Source organism: Magnolia sinica, chromosome 12 (assembly GCF_029962835.1).
Source record: "Magnolia sinica isolate HGM2019 chromosome 12, MsV1, whole genome shotgun sequence".
Classification (NCBI taxonomy): Eukaryota; Viridiplantae; Streptophyta; class Magnoliopsida; order Magnoliales; family Magnoliaceae; genus Magnolia; species Magnolia sinica.
Genome location: NC_080584.1, coordinates 6074332 through 6094314, shown reverse-complemented (window position 1 = coordinate 6094314; position 19983 = coordinate 6074332). Strand labels below are relative to the sequence as shown.

The following is a 19983-nucleotide window of genomic DNA, read 5'->3' as shown; positions in this document are numbered from 1 at the left end:
CCAATGTCGAATATTTAAAACCACCATTAGTTTTAGCATGCCAGCCTGTTTAAGACCATGATTCTGCCACTGCAATAGGAGTAGAATTTCCAAAATCCATTAAAGAAAAAACCGGTTTATGCAGAGGCAAAGCGGAAGACAGGATAATGTGTGTCATGGAGTGCACCTGCTGTCATTTCTAGATGAAATGGAGCTGCTGGAGCACTCTCCCATAGAGAGACATTCAGCTGGAGTTTAAACATAACTCAATGCTGAGATCGCTAGCTGCACCATTTGTTTTCAATGACTAATTCCCACACCCAACCAAATGGCAAAGAAAAGTTTGCGAAACATAAAAGAGGAAGATTAAATAGAGATCTGTAACTGATCATAACAATATTCAGCACAATTAGTGTACAAGAATGGGAAGAAACCCTAATCCCTGTTAGGATGATTTGTATATTAGATGATCGCTGAATGCAGGTGGGTCACCCCTTAATGATGTGGGGATGATCAACTACATTTAACATGTTCAAAGGACACATCTCAAGGCTCATATGAACCACTGCTGCCTATCAAAACTGTGGGCCACAGAAGCTACGCTACCTGCATATAACCGCTAATGACAAAAACAGAGAATAATCATCCTAGGGTTCTGAAAGTGTAGTGTATCTTATCAAAAGGTGCCACCGTGACGGTTAGGCGGCCATCGGCTATCTGGTCATGCAGCCACAAGCTTTGTAAGTCACCGAGGGTCAGATTACAATTCATCATGGGACTCTGACTCTGCACTGGCGTCCGTGTCAGATGAAGCGGAAGGATCTCCTGTAGGTTGTTCAGTTTGGGAAGAGCTGTCCTCAGTAGTAGAGTTGGTGGTGCTTGTGTTCTCCTCTCCACTCTCAGTTTCTTCTTTTGGAGGTTTCTCGATCTTCGGCTTTGGCTTGGGGATTCTGTTGATGCTTGCAACCTATACGAATATGTTTCTCGTTTCCATAAGCAAAATTGATAGAATTTGATGAAATACAGCTTGTTCATGATGAAATATATGAAATTCAATGGAGTATTTGCAGGTCCCTATAAACTGAATTTCATATGGTTGGTCATTGGGAGATTATACCACGTCTTCCCCAATGGATGGATTCTAACCATTCCACTGGGACCCTGGTTAAGTGTGAGGCATTGGTTTCTCATTCTACGATTTGCATTTTTATGGCTAGGGTCATCCGATGGGGGAGTTTGGGGCATGGCTCATCAAATGATATTACTCACGAGATCAACAGCTTGGGGCACACCAGTAACACCGTTTCTTTTTGTCAAGCATTACATGATACCCCTCCTCTATTATGGGTTAGTTGTGGGTAGAGGCGAATTTGCATTTACCTTGTCTTGGAGGTTGAATGCCTTGTCATACACTTCATCTGATGTGAATATCGGTGTGCTTGATGCAGCAGCCCTGTCAAAGAACCACAATACTGAAATTAGCAGAGCTGGTTGTAAACGAGAAAACAAGGTATAATTTTGTCTTGATTTAATATTAAAGCTTCACACACACATACAAAGCCTGGAATAGAAAATATAATGAACTTGCAAGTCATGATTCTATTTGAGTGAAAAATAGCTCTATTTGCAAATGCAAACGTAAGAGCTATATATGGTATTCAGCCATTACTTGCATGTTAAAATAGATCTGGTGCTGGATGCTTGGGTAGCATGAAATGATCAGGAACTGGCTAAATATTTGTCGATGTAATCTAAATGCCTAAAAGCATAAGCTAAACTACATAACAGTACAAGAGATCCTAAGCATCCCAAGCTTATTTAACAATGTATATACTCATTATGATAGAAAATGAAAAATAAAAAAATGAAGGAGATCCATAACATTCTGATATCTGCTGCCGATAACAAAGCAGATACAAAGAACTGCTACACTCAAAATGACTGTTTGGTCTTGGGAATATCAATTTCAGAGATCTTCCGTGTTGTCCAATAGTGTTTTCTATCAACTTATATGAATGAATACAGGGATCCATATCAGCACAATAATATGTGAAAATGTACCATTTAGATGCGCTTGATATCTGGGCATTGATAATCCCAAAAAGGAAAAAGCGATGCATATCATATTTAAAAATAATCCATCTAAGAAGGCACTTTTATTAAAGGAAAGAAAATCCACAGTGCATTATCGCTTATAGAGGCTGAGAACATAGCCATATAATGCTGAGTGTCATCGACACCACTAGATGCACAGTGGACTAACAATCACTCTGTTTTAGCAATAATCAGGTTACTACCATCCACCAAAATACTTCCATGCAAAGTCAAAGTGAATTGATACCAGATCTCTCTCTACAGAAGGGGTTTAATGATTTGATACTACCCAAGTAAGAGATTTTTGCAACCCCTTTACTAGAGTACCCGGAGCTCATTCAAAAGTCATCACTGAAAACAGAACAATTTGAGAAACTGGGGATTTTATGATCTCGAGGAATGTTCTATGGGCTCAAAAGCCAGAAGCACCAGATCCTGATATTCTAATGTTTTCCTAGATTGTTCCCTAGCAGTTGCTAGTGTTCTTTGCATGAATCAAGTAGAGTTGTTTGCATTTTCCCTACTGGCTCAACTTTTAACTGACTTTAGAACAATCGTCTACACAAGAAAGATCCATCGATGAACAGAAAACTTGTTTGCTTCTTTCTTTCTTTCTTTCCCCAATTTTTAAAAAGAAAATAGCAACATATTCATGATAAGGATGATTAACAACTCTTGCCTAAAATGACTACTCAACACAGCAGATTCTTTCAAACAAAGAGTGGCACATACATCTTTTGTTGGGCTTCCTTCTCTTCTAACCATGTCTTGAACTTGTCAGCCTCAGTCACAACCTGAAAGCAAATATCATTTATATGTTATCAGTATAAACTTCCTTTATCCAAGAGGTAAAGCTCTAACTCATGATTAATCCTTAGATTAAACATAATAATAATAAATAAAGGGGGAAAAAAAAGAGAGGGAAACTTCACAGTTTAGAGCTCATACCTCATCTATTCTGGCTTTAGGTACCCAGGGTTTGTCCTTCTCCCAGCCACTTACAATCTGCAGGAGATGAAACAAGTAGAAGTCAAGGCAACAGGCATCTGCAACATCGGAATCTAGGTGTTTCCGGCTAAAACAACCAACTGATTAGGTGCTGGTTGTAGGACATATGATGGAGAGGAGAAATCAGACTGCAAAAGAGAGTGGGCTGGACTGACTCAGCCTGCAATAGCTCAACCCACTTTGGGCTGAAGCCTAGAAGACCATGGGCTGGACCTAGACCCAAAAAGACAGCAGGCTCTGACCAACTTATTCAACACTATTGGGCTGGGCTTGAGCCTGGAATGGATCCTCAGCTATAGGATTGGTCTTGGCCTATGCCCAGGCATTTAGCTCATGGTCTGGAATGACAATCCTTAACCCAGCTTGGCCCATCTATACCCCAACACTAAGAATCATGATTCAGCTTATGGAATAGAGGTGATGAATCAATGGGGATATGGAAAAAGACAATGTGGATTCTGGGTTAAAAGAAGCTTTTTTTTTTTCACTTTCCTAGGTGTTTCCAATTGCTCCTCGTTGTTGCTAGTTGCATGAAATGAGCAACAAAGAAGCATGGTAAAATAAAATTCTAGTCTCAATTTGAAAAGAAAAAAAAAAAAAAAATGTTGAATGAAAATTTATCTCCAATTCTAAAAATAAGCTGTTAAAATGGAATAACTTCCTATAGGTTGCCCCTCTTGGATGTTCCATGCGGTAAAGAAGATTGGCAAGAAAGTAAAGAAAGATGTGAAAAAATAAAATAAAATTAAAGAACATATTTATCAACTAAATCTGAGTTGCAGTTTCCTACAGAAATAATCATGAATAGTAGGTTATTCATGCATAAACAGAGACAAGTCCCAGTTAAATGGATCTCTCAGTGTACTTGTGCTGTTTTAAGTTGCTGATAAATAAACAAAACTTTAGAGCATTTTTGCAATTTCTGAATTACATTGAAAAGTCTTTATTCCTTTCGTTTTTTGTTTTTTTTGTTTTTGTTTTTTTCTGTATGCATTTGTAAAAGGATAAAGTATCTCCCTTTCTTGATTTCTATAACTCAGTCCATGGAATGGGTCTGAATTTGGGAATTTCAATCCCCTTTTGGATTTATCAGTGATGACAAAGAAGCCAAAACGTATCAGCCCATCCATATGCTCCATAAAGCAGTGTTGTATATCATTCAAGATAACTCCATACTATCACAGCACGCTACTAGTCACTATCTTAAGTACCTTTTGCAGCCCAGCCAGAAATTTTTGAGCATGTTCAGATGCCGCAGGGCGTGCACTTAACTCATTCAATCTGCATAAAATAGTCAAACATTGGGATATATTCCCTTCCTCGAAAACGAAGCCTTTTTAGAACTAATTGCAAAGGAACAGACCTGAAGAATATTGGATCACCAATAGCTTTTAGCGTGTCTAGTCGTTCTTGGAACTCGGTTGCAGAAGCATCCTCACCATCAGTATATAGCCATTCTTGCACCTGAAACCATAACATGTGGAAGAATTAAAAAGGAGTTAAGAATCTATCCATAATGGCAAAGATAGGTCATTTACAAAGAGATCTGAGAAGAGAAATCGAAAAACAAGGAAAAGGCACAGATTACAAGAGAGCGAGTCTCTAATCGATAGCAATGGTCTAAGCCCTGAGGAGCACCAAGCAAAGCTTTACCTCCTCAAGTTTCTTTATGAAGGACTGACGCTCCTGTTCAGTTGATATTTTCTGAATGTCCAAAGAATCTTCTAACTGGCAAAAGAAACAGTGGCAACATCGAAAGAAACATCATGTAAGTGAAAAAGTCAACTTCAAAGGATCTTGCTACAATCAAAAGAAAGAAAGACAAAACAGGTTACTTGGTCCTAATGAATGGAAACTGTAATGAGTTACAAAATGAGATCTTGTGAAACAAGAAATATCATTTCTAACCCTAGACAGAAGACTCAGTGCATGTTGTTTGCAGATGACAGTTTAGATTGACAAGACGTGGAAAGGCATAAACACAAAGCTAGATTGATGGAGGGGTGCGCTAGAATCAAAGGATTTAAAATTAGTTGGAATAAAACAATATATAGATTGTAATTTTAGTAACAATAGGAGTGAAAACAAGGAATTAGTTAAAGAGTGCTGACCAAGAAATTTCCCAAAATGACCACTTTTGATACTTTAGGTGAATAGTTCATGAGTTGAAAGATTGAGAAGGATGTTGCCCACAAGATTCAAGCCATGGTATGCCAAATCGGTTACGTATTGGCCGTATCGGCCGATACGTAACGGTAACGGTGCGAACCGTTACCCGTTTCGGGGCCGAAACGGCCGATTCGATTTTTTGTACCCGTATCGGCCGATACGGGACCGATACGGGCGTAACGGGCCGTAACGGGCCGTAACGGGCCCGTAACGGGCCCGAAACGGTAACTTTTTTTTTAGCTCTGTTTTTGTTGTTTTTTTAAAACATCTTGCTTCCAAACTGTTTCTAAGTCCTTCTACTACTAATTTCGACCAACCTTAGCTAGGTATTTGATAGAAAAATACATTATAGTATAGATTTTTTTGAATCAAAGCTCAGTGGGCCATTTTTCAGAAATTCGTCAAAAATAGGTATTTATACTTTTTTTAATATATTTTGCTGTTTTAATCATGTCATATGATGTGTTAATCATAGTAGAACATGTTAATGTGCATTTTACAGATTTGGGGTGCCATTTAATAATTTTTTAATATTTTTTTCTATTTACGCATGAATTTTGGCCCCTTTTTTTAAAATTCGAAAAATCAGTTTTTAATGGTTGTTTTGCTGTTTTAATCATACCATTTGATGTATTAATCATAGTAGAACATGTTAATGTGCATTTTACAGATTTGGGGTGCCATTTTATATTTTTTTAATATTTTTTTCTATTTACGCATTTATTTTGGCCCTTTTTTTGAAAATTCGAAAAACCATTTTTAAATGATTCTTTTGCTGTTTTAATGATGTCATATGATGTGTTAATCATAGTAGAACATGTTAATGTACATTTTACAGATTTGGGGTTCCATTTTATATATTTTTTATATTTTTTTCTATTTACGCATTTATTTTGGCCCTTTTTTTGAACATTCGAAAAATCATTTTTTAATGATTCTTTTGCTGTTTTAATGATGCCATATGATGTGTTAATCATAGTAGAACATGTTAATATGCATTTTACAGATTTGGGGTGCCATTTTATATTTTTTTTATATTTTTTTCTATTTACGCATTTATTTCGGCCCTTTTTTTGAAAATTCGAAAAATCATTTTTTAACGATTCTTTTGCTGTTTTAATGATGCCATATGATGTGTTAATCATAGTAGAACATGTTAATGTGCATTTTACATATTTGGGGTGCTATTTTATATATATTTTTTATTTTTTTCTATTTACGCATTTTTTTCGGCCCTTTTTTGAAAATTCAAAAAATCATTTTTTAATGATTCTTTTGCTGTTTTAATGATGCCATATGATGTGTTAATCATAGTAGAACATGTTAATGTGCATTTTACATATTTGGGGTGCCATTTTATATTTTTTTTTCTATTTACGCATGAATTTTGGCCCTCAAAAATAATTGCAAACACCTAAATGTAAGATATTTTCATATTACATTTATTCTAATATATCTATCATTGATAGTAGATAGTTAGAAAATTAAATATATGAATTTTGTAGTCAAATTCAGGTTATCTGGTTCATAAATTCATCAGACAGTCCGATACAACTTCTCACTAAAGAGTGGACCGTTACACCACCATAAACATGTTCCAATTTATAAATGAATGCATATTTGGAATGCTTAGAATATTCTGGATTTAATCCATATTTTTTCATATTTTTTTGGCAAAAAAAAAATTTTGCACCGTTTTGGGCCGTTACGCCCCCGTATCACCGTTACGCCCCCGTATCCGTATCGGTTTTGGAGGTCACCGTTACACCAACCGATACCGATACGGGATACCTTGATTCAAGCTAGCGGGAAGAAATGGAGATGTGCCCTCTGGAGCTTTATGTGAGTGTCATGTACCACTCAAACTGAAAGGAAAATTTTATAGGCTAGCTATAAGACAGCCATGCTTTATGGGACAAAATGTAGGGCAATTAAGGAACAGCATGTTCATGGGAAGTGCTGAAATGAGGATGTTGAGATGGATGAGTGGCAAGACAGGAAGGACCAAATTAGAAATGAATGTGTTCGAGGAAACTTTGGAGTAACACAACTAGGTAATAAGATGAGGGAAAGTAGATTTAGATGGTTTGGTCATGTGCAATGGAGACTAAGAACTTTGCCAGTTAGGACTGAGTTGGTACAAGTTAAAAGTCTCTAAAAGGGCAAGGGGAAGGCCCAAAAGGACATGGATGGAGGTAGTAAGAAAAGACTTGATGACCCATGGTCTAACTGAAGGGATGGCCCTTGACAAGTGGCATGTCAGAACAGGATTCATGTAGCTGACTCCAAGTAATTTGGATAAGGCTTGGATGATGATGATGACCTGCACAAAGGAAACAATACAATGGAGATTTTAATAAGGCTGGCAAAGGGCAGGGCCTGAGCCTAGCAAAATCAAAATTTTGAACAGGCCTGACCTGAAAACCTGCCCTGGGTCCAGCCCATTGCCAGGCCTAGATTTTAAGAACCCTTAACATGGGAGCAACCAAGATGGCAGAGTGAATTTTCTCTCTCAACCATACTTTCCTACCCAAAAAGTCATAACAATTATGGGTGGAAAAGAATGAAATAATGATTCCAGGGTCTCCAAGGATGGTCAGGCTTTTTTTTCCCTTCTTTTTTGAACAGTCTTAAAGGATGCTCAGACAAGCAACAAGAATTTCACAAACTTGAAAACGAGAACAATTCTAAAGATGGAAATATAAATTCTCAGTTCTATACCTCAAATACGATCACAATAACGACATAAATGAGAGGAATAGCAAACTTAACACAATCCAGAACCATCAACTATTGAAATCTGAAAGTAAGATGAGATACCCAAAAATGTTGACTAAAAAACCACACAACATGGCAATTGTCATCTCTTCAAAAAGCATACAATTTTATAACTTCGAACCTTTTCTTTTGTGGCATATATGTATTCCTCCAGGTTGTTTTTGAGTTCTGCAGTTCTCCTTCGCTCTGCATCTTTCTTATCCAGTGCCTCCAATCTGATCTTAGCTTCATCAAGAGCTTCTTTTGAAAGAGGCATTCCGGGGCCCACCGTTTTCTCCACTACCTATGTATGGAAGATGAAAATGTTAATGATGCGATATGATGGAAAAACGGTCAAATCAAAATGAGCCCAACTCACTGCACTCCTATGTCACACAACAGTACTTGATGGTGGGGGTGAACCCATTTTTGGGTAAGGAACCTCCCCACCAACAGTGGACCTTAACAAGAGGCATGAGGGAAGTGGGAAAGTGTTTGTTTCAGATAGTATATATGTATAGGAAGCAGGAGAAAGGGCAGCATAAGTTTGAAGCAGGAGGTTCCTGCAGCAGTGGGAGATCTTGGTACACTATACATTAGGAACACAATTTCCATTAGAAATTGCCTCCAGTCAAACTACAGTTATTTTCTATTACTGAATGATAGTGGTAGAATTCAGCTTCAAAGTAGCCTATCAGCTTTCACCTTCAGTTGGACCCTAAAGGTTCGCTTCTTCAACTTCTTTTCTGTAGCAACCTCTGTAGTACGTTGCTCCTCTACATTGGGGTTTGCTGTGTTATTAGTCTCCCCCTCAATATTCAAGTTGTCTTTGCTCCCATCTGAACTGTTCTCAGGGCTTGCCTCAGCTGACGCGTTAAGAGTGGCAGTAGTTGAATTCTCTGCAGTTAAATTTTTTACGGGAACTTCCACCCATTCTGAAATCTCAATGACAGCTTCTGCTCGATCGAGAGAAAGTATCCCACTTCTGCTCAGAGTGAAATGTAGATTTGCCTTGATGGGAGAAGACAGGTTGCGAGATGCATACCTGAAAAGGAACATAAAAGATAACACCATATTAAATGTTACCTAACAATGAGTGCCAATGTCTAAACATATCAAGGCAGGATTCAGCTCAGGATTTGTGTAAGTTAATTGCTCACCTTTCACTGGCATCTGTCAAACCAGACACTGCATACTGGGCAAACTTATCAGAAGAAATCCCAGGTGGCAATGCATCCAAACTCTCATAGCTAAGTGAAACTTCAAAATCTTTGTTATGCTTAATAGACCTGAACATCTGAATATGAAGTATATCCATACATGATTAGAAAGAAGCTGAGACTATTTTCTGAGTGTAATTTTAACATTTTTATTGTGGAGGAAGACATTCAAATTATGTTGCGCTTACCTTGCTGTTGAGCTTCTTCATTCGTGGTACAAGTAACTGTTTAGTGCTCTCATCTTTCAAAAGATCAGGACCATCTAATTCCATTATGAAACCATATGAAGAACCATCAATCATCCCTAGCTTACGATTTAGCTTGATTCCATCACTTAAATTAGCAGCATGAAGAGCTGCACCAAGCACTATAGCTTCATCAGCATCAAGGTGCTTGTCCAGATCCTGTCTCCCAAGAAATTCCTGAAGCTTTGCCTGTATGGAGAGAACAAAATTAAAACTGGGCCACATTGTCATCATGGATGAATTGTCAAAAGCTGAAATCCAGGCCCAAGTCAAGCATAAGCATGAGATGAAAATTTTGTGTCGGGTATCAGTTTTAAATTGTAAGGCATGCAAGGAATCACAAATATTCACGTACCCACAGAATGGTTTCAACTGGATCAAGCGGGCCATAAATCCTTGGAAATGAAGTGTTATATATACTAGTGGGTATTGCACGTGTGACGCGCGCGCGCACACAAAGAGATAGAGAGAGAGAGAGTTGCAGACTACACTTAGGGGAGCGTGGGTTTGGATTACACAGAGCAGGGGGGAGAAAGGGTTGTGCACTATTCACATGAAAAACTACAATGTAATGAATGCAAGAGAGGGTAAAATCTGAGCCTTTGATTGACTTGCAGGCTTGCAGCAGGAAAAGTCCAAGCCATCCATTGATAAGCACACAAACTTTCAAAATTCCCTAGATACACTAGAATATTATTGGGAATCCCTTTTAATGTCATGTTAAATGTCAAAGGTTACAACTCTCTTAAAACTAATTGTGTGGGCAAATATGTCTGTTTGCTCCTGTGTTACATGTAGAGATATATCAGCTTGGAAAAAGATAGAAAAGATTTCTTTAAAACAATAATTCTGGTAAATAAACTAGTTAAAATCACAATATAGCAATATTTACAGTAACAAATATAATATTATATATCAGAAATAATATTAAAGCATGAAAAAAAGTACTTTTCCACTTTTAAAACCTTTTTCTCTTTTTTAACACATTACATAGAAGACAAATTCTGTGTTAAATTAGCAGGCTGTCTCTACTTTTCCATCTCAAATCCCACAAACCACATAAATATTTTTTTTTCAATTGAGATAAAAACTCAATAATAGGAAGAAAAAGCAACATAAAAGGATAAAAAATTTAAAATATTCAATCCAGTTTGCTTGTGTCTGCGCGTGCACGGGCGCATATTCAGTCCGGTGACTCACGATTCAGTGTCATAGACTCATATTTTTATGAGCAAGGCTTTTAATGTGCAAAGCTGAATCTATAACACACATGTATAGGATGCATAAGCAAATATATGCCTGGATGTGCAAATGTATGTAAGCATGCATGTGTATAGACTGTGTGAATATACATGCATGCATACATCCGAATATCTTTATACATGTGTCTATATGCTTAATCACATGCTTTTTGCTGATAAAGAAGGCCAAAATTAGTTTCAGCAACCTAAAGAAACTATTGAAAGGGAAACCACTGTGTTTCCCGTTTGGTGTGCTGTTAAAGTTGAATCATATTCCATATCTTCATAAGGGAGAGATTTTTTTTTTTTTTTTAAATGTAAATCTAATAGTATGCCCTTGCCAAGTTCATTGAAGACATTGGAAAATCTCTTTTAGAATTTACAAGGAGCAGCTGTATAAATGCAAAACAATTTTGATCTCTATGGTGTTAAAAAAAAATTTTAAAAAATTAAAAAAAAATTAAAAAAAAAAAAAAGGAAAAAAAGCACTATCGATGCAGGCCACGGCCCATCCAAGATCATTGTATGGCTCAACAAGACATAGACCCATAGCCCACCATAGGCCCAACATGTTCTGATTTTTGGGTTGTTTATTTACAGATTTAAGTGTCTAAATCATGGATTTTAATTTACTATTTTTGAGTGATATGGGGGGCTGATTTAAAAATGTGATTGAAGATGTGATTTATGTGATTAAAGATCAATGTTTTAAATAGCGAATCGCGTGTAGAGTAGCGTTCACCCCTCTGAAGCATGAAGCATAAGCTACATAGCCTGTAGTATATGCTACATGCTACTTCTAGATTTTTAATCAAGGTCGTGCTTAGTTGCACCAATTTCATGATATTTTGGACCAAATTAGACTGATTAATAATAAAATTTAACAATATTTCATGATATTTGGTGCAACTAAACTCAACCTAAAATAATATAAGGTAATGATTAAGAGTAAATGTAAAGAAAGCAATGAAAATGATTTAATACTGTTACTTATATTATTTTTACTAAAAGTACTGAAAAATTAACTAATTTTATTGAAAAAAAAATGTAACAAATCATTGAAAGCATTAATTGATTTTAATGTTGTAGCGAAAAATTAATTGTAATGTGAGCAATATAGCGTGTAGGGTAGTCCATGTAGCATGTAGCGTAGGCTACACGTGACCTAAGCTATTTTTATGAGCTATGTAGCGTTAAGGCTAAGCTACGCAATGTAGCATAAGCTACACACTACATAGTGTAGTTATTTAAAACACTGTTTAATATATAAAGGGGATGTGATCGATATGATGGCAAATATGGGACTGATTTAAAGATATAATTACTTTCTATGTTTGCTTTTTATTATTAGGCTTCTACTATATTAAGGAAGATTAGATTGGTTTGAAATAAATTGTTATTGATTTAAAATCAATCTCTTAGTTGGGGATTTTAATTAAAGATTTATTTAGGATCTATAAAAGAGGGTAGTGGTGTAAAAGTTAATCATTCGATTTTTTGGTAAGTGTGAGTTTTCATGGAGTTTTTTTTAGGAGAAGAAAGTTGATGCCAATAAAGTTCTTTCCAGGAAATACTTCTTTATTTATTTTTTTACAATTTGGGCATCGAGATCTCATTGACTTGATAATTGGGTTGCACCAACTATTATATATTTTTGGCCCATACAGATTCATCTATAAGACATGCACATAACCAATGAAGACAGTGACCTGCAATTTCGGCACACGAGTTGAACCACCTATCAGCTCCACTGCATATATCTCATCAAGCTTCAACCCGGAATGCTTTAGCACTTCTTTCAAGGGGATAAGAGATTTCTCCCAGAGGTCCCCACATAGTTCTTCAAATTTCTCACGGGTTATAGTACTCCTGGATGATAACAAATAAAGGGGATCTATGAGAACATGGCTATTTCCGTCAGTGCATTACAAAACAAGAACAGAAAAGCATTTCAAGGTTTTTTCAGATGAAGAAAAAAGAAAAAACAGCAAACAACATCCTCTTACATCCCCTCTGTTAACTATTACCAATTTGTTAACTGTAAAAGTGATTATTACTTACGTTTAACAAGACAGGAAGTTGCATAGAGAAATCATGAAAATCAAATAATCAATGCTACACAAAAACAGGCTGCAGGAATGATAGTATTTACATGCATAGGAGAAATCAAAATTAAAACTCAACCTAATGAACAAAATGTAAGCATGAGTAACTAATCCACGGCATAATCACCACAGTTCGATTCATCATTCATCAGTATCAGCATAGCCTTTCTCCCAAGCAATTACAGGCAGCTTTTAATGTTAGATTGGCAGAAGTTTTTCTACTGGCTTCCACCAGATATCAAACTACCTCTTCTACCCAGGCTCTGGAACCATTCATGGCAGAAGCTTGCAAAAGATCTTTTCCAAATGTTGGCTGAAAATACATTACAATTTGCATAGCTCGTGTGGTAAGAAATCTTAATTACAGAGAGCTGCAGCTTAAGCTGACATAGCAACAACCCAAAAATCTCTTCCAGTTCCATTGAGCTTCTGACATCAGTGCGATGAAAAAAAAAAAAAATCCTTGGTAGTACGATATCATCAAAATGTCAATACACACTGTAAGCCATGTGTTACTATCCGTGTTTAACAGGATAGCAAGGTTTCGTTAAAGAATAAGTTTAAAGAGTATCAAAGTCAGATAACCGTAACAGAACACGGAAAGAACAATATATTTTGCCAAACAGAGGGAGTTCATGCAGGGGGAATCAGAATGGTGGATACTCAAAATGGTTATGAAAAAAAAGGCATACGCGTATGTAACTCCTGAGTCTCGCAATGACCATTACAATGCCTAAAAGAATGATTGATTATTTCAATCTAGGAATTTAGAGAAGGCGGTCAAAATTCTGCCCACCTAAAATCACGATCATCATAGAGAGAATCACCAACATCGGAGCCACAGTGTTTGCACCTACAATATCTCTGGGCATTTAACCTTAAGGTGCATCAAAGTGACATTACCATAGTTAAGCACAGAAAGGACAATATATATTGTCAAACAGAGGGAAATCATGCAGGGGTAAACAGAATGGTTACAGAAGCACTACCAAGACTCACAAGGATCACTACATGCTTACAAGAATAATTTTTTCATTCTAGGATGTAGAGAAGGGGGTCAAACTATGCCCACCTAAAATCACGATCCTCATAGAGAGATTCAACTGATATTGGTGCCACAGAGTTTGCACTTAAAATTTCTTTTGTGCGTTTAACCTGCTTCTTCAACTTAGCCATTGCCTTGGGGGACTTTCTCACATCTACTCCATTTCCAACTTGATTATTGAATTCATCTGCAAAATACTCCACCAAACGTAATTCCATATTCAGGCCGCCAAGTTCTGTGTTCCATCTAACATCTTTCACCTGCAAAAAGTTCAAGAGTAAAAAATAATAATAAATAAATAATAAAATAAAAATAGCAACAATGCTAACAAATTCAATGTGGGAACCAAGCAGAAAGAAAAAGATCGATAATACAGAACGAAGTACATGTAGAGATAATATCGCAACCACACTGAGGAATACATAGCATGACCGTCATAGAGTGCATAAAAATATACAAAAGAACCCAACAAATACCAGACATGCAAAGAGTGAGGAAACTGAAGGATAGAGCAACACATAGAGATGAAAAGCCATTACTTTAATATACTTATTAAACTAAAATTATCTTTCAGATTTACAGCTTAGAAGAAAAGGTTTGTACAAATGGAATTGCTAGTAAACATCTTCAATCTAATGTCGATGAGAAAAGCTCTTTAAAGAAACCATCTGCTCATTGTATCACCCTTTGCCTATATTTTCTAATGGCCACGACCATCAGGCATCATGCTAAGTTTCTATCAAACTAGCAATGCTAAATGATATACAAGATTAGGAAGAGGATCGAAGTACTTGGAAATCATCCAAAATCACGAATATGTTCACTTGTCACATACTGTTACGTAACACCCTCCGTTCTTCACTATCTTGCAAAAAAAATAAGAATGCATTGGCTGCCTTACAACTTATCCGAAATGAAGCAATACATAAATTGTGATATTAAAAATATTCAAAATCATCATTTCAAGGGTTCACGCAGATCAGTACTTGCCCATGTGAGATGGACATGGGTTTCAAGGAACAAGTGCCAACATAGATGATGGAAATGAACACGTCTAAGATACTCGCAATTCATTAGTTATGGCACGAGGATAACATAACTAAAAATTAGTCCAATCCACCCATCAAGAAAGCTACGTGAGTACATTAATTTGGATAGATATCCAGTCTTTTCTCTAACAATTGGTTTTTCTCATGCAAGACTGCCTGATGAATGGAGCAGTATGATATTTGGGCCACAACATCCAAACAACAGGCCCTTTCTAATGATGTCCTGGATCTCACAAAAAATTGCCACTTTGGCACATGTGATAGGAAGCCCCACAAAAGAGAGTACACTCAGCACTCCTCGTTCCTAAAAAGAAGAGTACAAATTTTACTCTCATCCTACCCCGTGAATTTCAAGCAAACCTAAGACATAATTCAAAATCTTCAATGGAAAGACCATCCAACTAATCCTACTTGTTCCTATTCTGACTTGACTGCTGTATATTATGAGAATGGAGTGCCTCAAACAACCTCTAAACCAAGAAACTATGAACTATAACCCTCTAAGCATCGATAATTTTCAGAAGTAATGACTTGTGTGTATCAATACAACAGGATATACAATAGGCAACCATTAAATTTAACACCACAGTTTCAATAAGAAACTGAGACCAATCAAAACTCGGTAATAAAATACAGAACCTGAACAGCCCCATCATCATAAGCATCTTCACATTTCTCACAGCAATTTGGGGTCAGCCCTTTAGATGGTACATTGGCAAAAGTTCTCAAGGTATTCCATAACAGTAACAGTGGCCGTAATGGCCACTGACATTAGCATTATGATACGGGCATTACACACACACACACACACACACACACACATTGGAAAAAAACCTATTACAGCCCAATTACAGCTGTTACCGGCCATTACAGGGCGATTTTTCGTAACGGCTGTTACAACCCTGTAACACATAATGGTTACCACCGTCACCATTACATAACAGCCGTTTTGGAATACCTTGGAAGTTCTACGGTCAGCTACACTGGGGATCTCATTGCAGCACTCACATGCCAACACGGTCCCACCAAGCATTGAGCCCCAAGACAACTGTGTTACATGCACCCCTCAAAGGGTTGGCTAGGCAAAGTAGGGTCATGGAAGGCAGTTGCCAGGCAAGCCAGTGAGCACAAAGTATCTGCAAACATGGAAATCATGCTTGAGTAGTTGGCTGCACCAAATACCCGGTAATTACTACAGGGGAAAGTGTCCAGTAGCAAGATACATTTCATTAGAATCTAGAAGAACACAGTCCGCCCTTTTCCAACAAGTTAATTTCAAACATTCCCATATCAGTTACAAGAACTTAAGGCTATTTGGACCCCGGGAATTACGAAACAGGGACTTTTTTGAAGGCTGCATTTTGGATTTCTGGAGGAAATAATCAATATCAAGAATGCTTCAGATACGACCTTTTAGGTAATCAGTTTGGGTAGGTAAAGTCAAAAAACTATATCCCACACAATGTAGTTCCATTTTTTCTACCACCCCAAATGCACAGCAGAACAGATAACCAACCTTTCTGCCAAACAATACATTCCACTTAGATGATTTTTCAGTACCAATAAAACATGCCCTAAATCATCTAAGTCGTGAATTGTGTCAAAGAGCGGACTATTCAATCCAGGAAATCACAAGCCCAATCATCATTTCATTCACAATTCCACCCCAATTACCCAATTTGGATTTCCACCCCAGTTTGAGGAATGAGAAATTTTTTGACGGAAATCTGTTCCCATTTCCAACCCTAATTACGTAATTTCCCAACTATGCTGTTAAAAATAAATAATAATAATAATAAACAAATTATTAGTTTGATTCAAGTCAAGATTCACCTGGAACTGATTGACTGAGACTGTCTTCCCATACTCCTTCGTATTATACGCCGAGAAATACACAAGTGCCGCGTATGTAGTCCTTGACCCCATATCATAGATCACGACATGGCGGGACCCGTTCGAGAAATCCTTATCAATGCCATACTGAAGGGCCGCACCCGAATGCTCATTGATCAGCGAAAGCACGTTAATGCCTGCCAGCTGGGCCGCCTGAACCATACCCCTACGCTCTGCCTGCCCAAAGTACGGTGGGACTGCGATCACGGCATCTTTGATCACCACCTTCGAATGGAACTCCGCCAAATTCATCCCATACTTAAGAATCATTGCAGTCAATTCCTCGACGGTGTAGACCGTGACTCCATCATCGATCCTGATGCTTGCACCGCCCCTGGGATCCTCCACCAGATCGAACGGCAAGTACAGTGAATCAATCATGGATTTGACATAGGCAAAGGGCTTGCCGATCATGTCACGGACCTGGGAATAGACCTTCTCCGGGTACCGGGCCACGATTCCGGCGGCCTCCTCGCCGACTAGGCGAGCACCGGCATGGAATGCGATCAACGGCGGGGATTTGCGTTTGGACATCTCGTTGATCGCGATGGAAATCGGAGCTTGGCCCGGCTTGAGGTTAACGACGGCAACCTTCATCCATTCCGAGCCGAGATCGATGCTGGAGACCGCCGATTCGGATGGTACCGCGGACAGGGAGATGACTGAGATGAGCAGGAAAAGTCGGGACCACCATATGGACGGTCGAGATTGCATCCTGGGGCCAGATCTGAAGCTCTGTCTCCCTCTCTCACAGAGTCGCTGTGATTGACGAAGGGTTAAAAATGGAACGAAAAGGGCGTTTTTTATTTATACGGTGGTCTTGAAATGTCCAGTTGAAAAAAGGAGGGAAGAAGAAAACCAATCATATTGAGACACGTGGCGATTGTGACACGTGTAAGTTCTGGAGAAGTCTGGTGCGTTGTGCTCTCGACGGACGTTAGATGGGCTGCGATGTAGGACGTGGATTTCCTGCGAAAGGCTTTCGCAGGAAGTTCCTGCACTGGGATGCTAGGTGGTCCCAGCGTGATGTTTATGAGAAATCCACACCGTCCATCCATTGTGGGAGATTATTTTAGTTATTACTACAAAAAATGAGATGGATCCCAAACTCAAGTGGGCCGGACGAGAGGGAAAACCGGGGAAAGAGTTTTCTACCGTTGAAACCTTCCTAGGATCCACGTTGATATTTATATGCCATCCAAACTGTTTATAAGATCATTCCTACTCGGATTAAGTGAAAACATGAAAAACTTCGCCTGATCTGAAACCTTGTGGCCATATGAATGTTTCAAACGGTGGTAACTGAATCTACGCTGTTTCCTCTAGTACAACCCACTTGAGTTCTGGATACACTTCATTTTTGGCCACATGTCCCACAATGAGCTCCCAAAACGGATGTAGGGTGTGGATTTATAACAAACATCACGGTGGGATCCACCGAGCATCCGCAGGTACTTCATGAGAAAGGCTTTCGAAGGAAATCCGCGTCCTGCGTAGCCTTTTGCAGGAAGTTCCCGCGTTGTAAACCTATGTGGGGCCTATTGTGATGTTTGTGAGAAATCCAATACGTTCATCTGTTTTTTGATATCATTTTAGAACTTGAGGCCAAATTTGAGAAGGATCCAAGAGTCAAATGGGCCGCACTAAAAGAAAATATGCGTAGAGAAATTTCCACCGTTGAAACCTACTTAGGGTTGACACTGATGTTTAACTGCCATCCATACCGTTCACAACGTCATTACTACTGGGATGTTCTGAAAAAAAATATATTATCCTGATTCAAAATTTCCTTGGCACTACAAATATTTCAACTGTGTACGTTCAATACTCATGTTTTCGGCCCGCATGAGTATTCGATCCCGCTTATTTTTGGCCTTAGGTCTTACAATGAGCTCCAAAAACGCATGCACGGAGTGGATTTCTCACAAATATCACGTTAGGGATACATAGGTTACAAGGCGAGAACCTTCCTACGAAAGGCTTTTGCAGAAATCCGCGTCCGAGATGGAAACGGATTGGCTACTCCCCAACACCATCCAATGACTGGTGGTCGGTGCTCCATGGGCCCCATCATGATGTATATGTTTCATCCATTCTGTCCATATATTTTTACAGATCATTTTACAATTTGAGACGAAAGATGAGATATATACCAATCTTAGGTGGGCCACAGTACAGGAAACAGTGTTGACTAAGCATCGATCATTAAAAAGCATTTTGGGGCCAAAAAAGTTTTGGATCAAGCTGATTTTTGTTTTTTCCTTCATCTGGGACTGTATGACCTAATCAACCCATTGGATGTCTAATAAACAGTACATTGGGCCTTAGAAGGATTTTAATGATGGATATCCAATCACTATTGTTTTCATGTGGTGTAGTCTACCTGAGATTTATATACCTCTATTTTTGGGACTAAACTATAAAATGATCTTTAAAAATGGATGAACGGAAAGGATGAAACACACGCATCATGGTGGGGTCCACAGAGCACCGACCACCAGCCACGGGGCCGGTCTCAGGGGAGTAGCCAATCCGTTTCCTGTCCGGAACGTTCGGGTTCGACCCGTCCTGGACGCAAGGAACGAGATATGGAGTTTTGGTGATTGTACTCGCAGATTAGTACACACGGGCAAAGACCACACGTGCCACTGGTGAGATAGAGATCCGAGCCGTTCACTGGGTTTTCCATGTTTACATGATATAGAAGAAAAAAGGTGGGAACATTCTATTGTGCGGAATATGTTTAAAATGTGGATGTCAACATTGGATGGACACGTGTCCCGCTTGATGAGTTCCCCGGCCTGTGTTTTTAGATGACAACATGCGACACTGGAGCTGGCCGATGAATTACTTGGATTTAAATGCCAGTGGTAAAGGGCTTGGCCCGGACGCCAAGTACCTACTCACTCTGCCGGTAGCCAGTAGCTACTCGACATTGCAATGTGGACCCAATGTGATCTATGTGTTTTATCACACCATTCGTCCATTTTTCGCTGTCATTCCATGGCATGAAACAAAAAAAATAAATAAAAAATGAAACATATCCGAATCTCATCTTAAGTGAGACAATAATAAATGAAATGGCTGCCATTAGAAACCACAGTAGATTTGATAGGATTTGAGGGGATTTGAGAGGATTCTATACTCCCTCCGGAAAAAGCATGCAATCGATATTGAC

At 38.4% G+C, this 19983-nt stretch overlaps 1 protein-coding gene across 1 annotated transcript; it reads right to left on the bottom strand.

The window, feature by feature from the left end:
- Positions 1-321: 321 nt before the first annotated feature.
- On the bottom strand, positions 322-17601 carry LOC131220838 (heat shock 70 kDa protein 17-like). Its single transcript, XM_058215688.1, has 14 exons — positions 16746-17601; positions 13891-14123; positions 12423-12582; positions 9416-9661; positions 9168-9304; positions 8713-9052; positions 8150-8311; positions 4735-4809; positions 4445-4545; positions 4293-4362; positions 3022-3078; positions 2806-2867; positions 1360-1432; positions 322-946 (listed from the first exon to the last, which is right to left on the bottom strand). Exons 1-14 carry the CDS (start codon positions 17517-17519, stop codon positions 740-742), a joined length of 2697 nt encoding a protein of 898 aa, XP_058071671.1. The 5' UTR covers positions 17520-17601; the 3' UTR covers positions 322-739.
- Between the last annotated feature and the right edge of the window lie 2382 nt (positions 17602-19983).

Excerpts from the sequence above, each read along its gene's own strand:
- LOC131220838 (XM_058215688.1), bottom strand. The coding sequence starts at position 17,519 with ATGCAATCTCGACCGTCCATATGGTGGTCCCGACTTTTCCTGCTCATC. Across the intron at positions 12,583-13,890 it reads TATGAGGATCGTGATTTTAG|GAGTACTATAACCCGTGAGA; the intron begins GTGGGCATAGTT and ends GTTATCATCCAG. Across the intron at positions 4,810-8,149 it reads TATATGCCACAAAAGAAAAG|TTAGAAGATTCTTTGGACAT; the intron begins GTTCGAAGTTAT and ends TTCTTTTGCCAG.